The sequence below is a fragment of the Capsicum annuum genome, chromosome 4 (assembly GCF_002878395.1).
Source record: "Capsicum annuum cultivar UCD-10X-F1 chromosome 4, UCD10Xv1.1, whole genome shotgun sequence".
Lineage (NCBI taxonomy): Eukaryota > Viridiplantae > Streptophyta > Magnoliopsida > Solanales > Solanaceae > Capsicum > Capsicum annuum.
In genome coordinates, this window is record NC_061114.1 from 98988303 (window position 1) to 98994936 (window position 6634).

Consider the following 6634-nt stretch of genomic DNA (forward strand, 5'->3'; position numbering starts at 1 on the left):
TTGTAGATACTACTCAGGTACATTCAATGAGACAGAAATAAAATGGGAAATAAATAGGAAAGAATTATGTTCATTATATAAATGTTTGTTGGCATTTGCGCCATATATTGTGTATAACAAATTTATTATACGAACAGATAATACACAGGTATTTTCCTAATTCGGTTTCTATAATTAATTTCATTATTTAGATTATCTTGATTTTCTCTAGTTTTTCTAATATATTCTAACATCTCTTAATCTGTATAATATCCTTTTGGGTAAATTTCTTCGTATAACTGTTCTAGCCAAGTTATGGTTTCAATTTCATAGTCTATTACTTTTTCTAATATTATTTTCTTAATATCTATTATTTCTATATCTTTAAGTATATATAAGATTAAAACTTTAAGATAATCTAGATGATCTATCTTTTAAAATTGGTTTTATTATAATATTTTGTAGTTGTTTGTTTTAGTCTTAGTAGTTCTTGCATATTTTTACTAAGCAATTCTATATATTTTATATCTTTATTTTCCATGTATTTGTCCTATTTTTACAACTTGTATAACTGGTTTTATTTCGTCATATAGTATCTCTGCTGGTGCAGTATAACATTTTATGTAAAATAGATTTCCTTTCGTTATCCTTTTGTAGGTGGTGAATAACTTGTGTAATTCTGAGATATATGTTAGAGTTATCATCAGAATTTACCTATAAATTATTAAATTAATTATGAGAAGACCATTTAAAAATAGAGAAGCTTTTAGAAAAATTAAAGAATCTTTAATTAGTAATTATTCAAAATATATAAGTCGATTCACTAGATACCTAATTAATCTATTTCATACGTCAGATATCCGCACCCCCTACAAATGGTATCAGAGGTAAATTTCTTCGTATAACTGTTCTAGCCAAGTATATATAAGATTAAAACTTTAAGATAATCTAGATGATCTATCTTTGGGTGCGGATATCTGACGTATGAAATAGATTAATTAGGAAGGGGTGTGGATATCTGACGTATGAAATCATCAAATGATTTACTCTAATTCAAAAGAGCTACGACAAGCAGATATGGAAGATGTCAGACAATGGATAATGACATTGCTTAACCCAGAAAAACAATCTACCGCAAGAGCAATTAAAAAAGAATTTATTTCAGATGGACTACTGACAAGATATTGTTAAATAATCAGACACAAATATCCAGATCACCAATTTTCAAGATGTAATGGAGAAGATAACATTATTCTAGAATACATCTAGAATAAAAGAAGACAAAATGTCAGCTGGAAAGATAAGATAAGAAGCAATAATGGAGATATAGCAGATACGACAACATCAACGGAAGACAAGATATTGGTTAGAATCATTATATAGATTTTTTAGTCTTTACGTAAATTTGTAAATTAGCTTAACCAAACAAATTAATGAATATATCTTACGAAAAAAGTAAATCATTAAAAGATATTGAAACAAAATTTAAGAAATATCCACGCACAAAGAAAAATAGATTCACTAGATACCTAATTAATCTATTTCATACATCAGATATCCGCACTCCCCTACAAAATTGTGTAGATTAATAAGGATGTAGAAGGTAAAAATTTATTGTGCTAATTGAAATTGTACTGCTGAAATTCAATGGAGTTTGGTGAGTATCATGAGGTATCAGGTTTAATTCCCAAAAGAGACGAATACTAGTTGATTTCCCCTTATTTGTTCTAGCCTAGGTGGATGGAGTTACTTGGTGGAGATAATTACCTAGTACCTATTGCTAGTGGGAGGTGAAAGGCATCCCATGGAATTAATTGAGATATACGCAAGTTGGGCCGGACACCACAATCATAAAAAGTTAATCGCACTAAAATATAGGAACCATGTGAAGAAGATTTGAAAATAAGAAGTTTCATGTCAAGCAACAGATGTTATCTTTGTGAAGAGATACTCGAACAAGTCAGTGAATCATCTTTTTATTCATTGTATAGTTTTCAAGCAATTTGGGAGCACTTCGTATATTGGTGTAATGCAATTTGGGTAATGCCATCATATGTTAGATGCTAGAAATCTACTAGATTGTTGTCATGATCTTCATCCTCACTTTTAACTTAGTGTCAATGTCGGGCTATGACGTTGTATGTTGATTGAATTTGCTTATAAAAGGGTCATCACTATTGCTATTGGGTCCTCTGTCTATTTTCACTATTAACGTTGTGTACGATATGGGCTGATACTGAGCTACACCACTCATTAGTATCTGAAAAAAACTTGCTCATTTCAATAATGAATACTGATACCACTAGTATATACTCTTATTGATAGAAGAAATTAATATTATTTGAACTTCAATATTCGTGATATAAAATTAAAGTAAAATGTAACTCAAAGTATATAGAAACAGGGGAGAGTGTTGATATATTAATCTTTCACACCTTTTATTTTTCTACATAATAACATGGCTTTTATAGCCAATATATGGATAAGTCTTATTTTAAGAGGTGGAGCCTTAGTTGGCATAAGCCAAACTAAGGAGATACCATATGGCCTCCACAATGGACACATGGATGTCGATAATATTCCATAACACTCCCCCTTGGATGTCCATGTAAAGAAAGATTTAATGAATATGCATTTGAGTGTTGCCTCATTAAAAACCTTATCAGGAAAAACCCAATGGGATAAAAACCTTGGTTAAGGAAAAAAGAGTACAGCACGTATTCTTACTCCCCCTGATGAAGATCCCAATTCAATTGATTCGGCCTTCGCGTTTCAATCTTGTATACCATCTTCTCAAAAGTTAAAGTTGGAAAAGACTTGGTGAACAAATCTACTAGATTGCCACTTGAACGGATTTGTTGTACATCAATAGCACCATTCTTCTGGAGATCATGTGTGAAGAAGAACTTTGGAGAGATGTGCTTCATTCTATCTTCCTTTATAAAGCCTCCTTTTGATTGAGCTATGCATGCTGCATTGTCTTCAAATATGAACGTGGGCACCTTGATATCGAGCTTCAGGCCACATTTATCTTTGATGGATGTACTACTGATCTCAGTCATATGCATTCTCTACTTACTTTGTGAATCGCTATTATCTTATCATGGTTAGAAGAAATAGCAATTATGGACTGCTTTGTTAATTGCCATGATATCGCAGTACCTCCGCATGTAAACACATAGCCTTTTTGAGATTGTGCTTTATGTGGATCAGATAAATAACATCCATCTGCATGACCAACAAGATCTGGACTAGATTTAATAGTATAAAATAGACTCATATCAATAGGCCCCTTTAGATATTGCAATATATGCTTACCTTTGTTTCAATATCTACATGAAAAAAAGCAATACTTGACTAGAAAATTAACAAAATGCGCTATATGAAGCCTTACGCTATTAGCAAAATACATAAGTATACCAATAGCATTGAGATATGAAACTTCAGGACCAAATAGCATTGAGATATGGCACTTCAGGACCAAAAATCTCTTCACCCTCTTCTAAATGTTGGAATGAATTTTTACTCACTTCAAGTGATCGAACGATCATTAGATTATTTAATAAATGTGCTTTGTCCAAGTAAAATTGTTTCAAGACACTCTCAGTATAGGTAGATTGGTGGATGAAGATCTCGTCTGCTACCAAGACAAAACTTTTTCTTTCCAAGATCTTTCATTTCGAATTCTTTCTTTAGATATTCAATTGCCTTTTGGACCTCTTCTGAAGTTCCAATGAGATTTATGTCATCCACATAAACAACGAGTATAATATATTCTAATGTCATTTTCTTAGTGAAAATATAAGGACAAATGACATCATTTATGTAACTTTAGTTCATCAAGTAGTCACTAAGGTGATTATACCGCATACGCCCTGATTATTTTAAATTGTATAATGATCTTTATAATTTGATTAAATATAATTCTTGAGACTTTGAACTTTATGCTTCAGGCATCTTTAATCCTTTTGGGATTCTCATCTAAATTTCATTATCAAGTGAACCATTCAATATTAAATACATGACATCTTCTAGCGTTAGGAATGCAGGCCAAATAAACCTTGTGCTTACCAAGAAGCATATTTCACTTGATAATTATTTCTATGTCGGCATGCTTAAATAAACGTAGAATTCAGATCCTCATAATATTATACAATATTGCGTGCTATTGTACTAAAGATATTGTCGATAATATATCATTTGTATCAGTTCACATTACGACATAACTTATTGAGATCTCATCACATTATTATTTTCAGGTACCTGAACCTCTTCTGGAGGTTTCAAGAAGCATTATGTCGTTGCTCTTCAAGAGCATATTGCCTCTTTATTATGACCATTTGCTTCATTTTCTTTTCAAGGATTATTTTTTTAAAAATCGATTTATCTACCATGCTTCATACATGCTATAGAACGTGTCCTTCAGGGACACATAGTAGGAGCATCTGCAGGTAAATATAAAATCAATTTTGGGTCAGCAAATGCTTCTGCCATTTGACTAGAATTATCTTTTAAATGAGGATCGTACTAACGATAATTCTCAACATATTTCTTAGCTGCTTATTATCTCCCTCTTATGTTAGGAAAACTAACATATACTCCAATCTACTTTGGATAATATATCTTTGTGAATCATGGTATATCTATTAATTACATACCGAACATCAAAAAGCTATTAGATGGAAAATATATGGTTCCTGACCCTGAATCAATTGAGAGGGAAGAATTAATTATAATTTATTGGTCTAATGAATACAAGTGTTATTGTATGAAATATATATTTTAGATCAATACTTTTTATCTTTGTTCTCATAAGCAATGGTTTAGCTATTTATATGAGGCATTCAATGCTAAACCAACTTGAATATAACCAGCATTATCAAGATCAATTGTCTTGATTACGTTATCTGAAAATTATGCTCTTGACTCAATTTAATTGAGAAGGCAACTTTATGAATGTCAAACTGTAGGTTGACAATAAACGTACATGTGACCATCTTATGGATGCATCATATCAAATGAAGGGTGAATGAGCCCTTATTCACCTTTTACGTTTTTCAGAATTTAGGAAATTCAATCCCAATATTTAGCTAATTCAATTAACTTATCATGAGAACAAGTAATAGTTTTTGTAGAATCTTCTAATTCTTCATTATATGTCTAAAACTCAATATGCTCATCTTTAGGATGACAAAACTATTCAGACAACAAATAGAATTATTTAAACTAGTAAACTCCAAATTTATCATGCCATGAGTTATTTACAAGAGTAAAAGGTCTACTACTTTGAGAGTAATTTGTAAGATTTTACTATTACACAATCTTACTACTTCGAGAGTAAATATCATATTCACTACTTATGGAGTAAATTTCAAGGTTCTATTATTTTAGGAGTAAATTTAAGATAAATTCCAAACTTACTACTTCGGGAGTAATTTCAGAATAATTCTTTCTACTCCTTCTGAATGTGGTTTTCACTATCAAGTGCACATTTATATACCTTACTAAGTATCACATTTACCTCAGGGAATGAATTCGTAATTATAACACCTATCAAAAATTCTCATTCCTTGAGAATGAAAGATAATTAACAATTTATCAAAAGTTGTCATTCTTCGAGAATGAAATATAATTATTACAATGTGCCTTAAGCATATCAAACGATAATACCTTAGGACTTCTTTCAATATTTTACTACTTCAGAAGCAAATCGAGGTATACATATAGTTGTAGAGAATTTTCTCTATCATATCTTTAATTTCAGATTTACTACTTCAGTAGTAAATTTCTGATTTTCTACTTCAGGAGTATTCATATATTCTTCAAGATGAAAATATAAATGATGTAAACTTTATAATATTACTAGCACATAACGTATTATACAAACTTTATCAATTTACAAGATTAGTGAGATACTATTTACAAAATTATAAACTAATACAACTAAACAGGAAAGTAAAACAATCAGACCATTTCATATTCATCATCTACAGGATGATTAGCATATCCTTCGGGGATTGTAAAGAAATTTGAGGCATCTAAATTTATGGGCTTAATATTATCTTTAGAGATAAAGTTTGTCTTAACATCATTATTTGTTTTCTTAAGGGATGACTAATAGAGATTCACCAGATGCTTTGGCATACGACAGATACGCGATCAGTGTCCCTTTGCTCCACATTGATAATATTTATTTTCAGTGTTCTTCCTTGGCATTGCTTCAGTAGTTTCACCCTTCTTTTTACACTGCTAGTGTTAAGGTTCATTAGTTAGTGAAAGACGATCACCCTGATTAAAATATCTACCTCTTTCATGACTGGTTTGGTGAAAATATGCAGCATTCACTTCAGGGAATGTAGCAATACCAGGAGGTTGACTTTTATGATTTCTCACTAAAAGCTCATTCTGTTGTTCAGCAACAAGAAAATGAGAAATCAATTCAGAATACTTTTTAATCCCATTTCTCGATACTACTGCTGCAGAAGCGTATTCGACGCGGGAAAAGTAGAGAATGTTTTCTCTAACATGTCGTGATCAGTTATATTTTCTCCGCATAAATTCAACGTGATTTAATTCTAAATATCGTAGAATTATAATCAGTTATATTTAACCTACTAAATCTATTATACCTATTAAATCCGCGCACCCCCCTACA

General features: G+C 31.0%; 1 protein-coding gene across 1 annotated transcript; it reads right to left on the minus strand.

Moving 5' to 3' along the window:
* Positions 1 to 2702: 2702 nt before the first annotated feature.
* Positions 2703 to 3041, minus strand: LOC107868855. The gene has a single exon (XM_016715476.1). It carries the CDS (start codon positions 3039 to 3041, stop codon positions 2703 to 2705), a length of 339 nt encoding a protein of 112 aa, XP_016570962.1.
* Positions 3042 to 6634: the final 3593 nt, after the last annotated feature.

Bases quoted from the DNA above. Each gene is read 5' to 3' on its own strand.
- LOC107868855 (XM_016715476.1), bottom strand. From the start codon at position 3,041: ATGACTGAGATCAGTAGTACATCCATCAAAGATAAATGTGGCCTGAAG.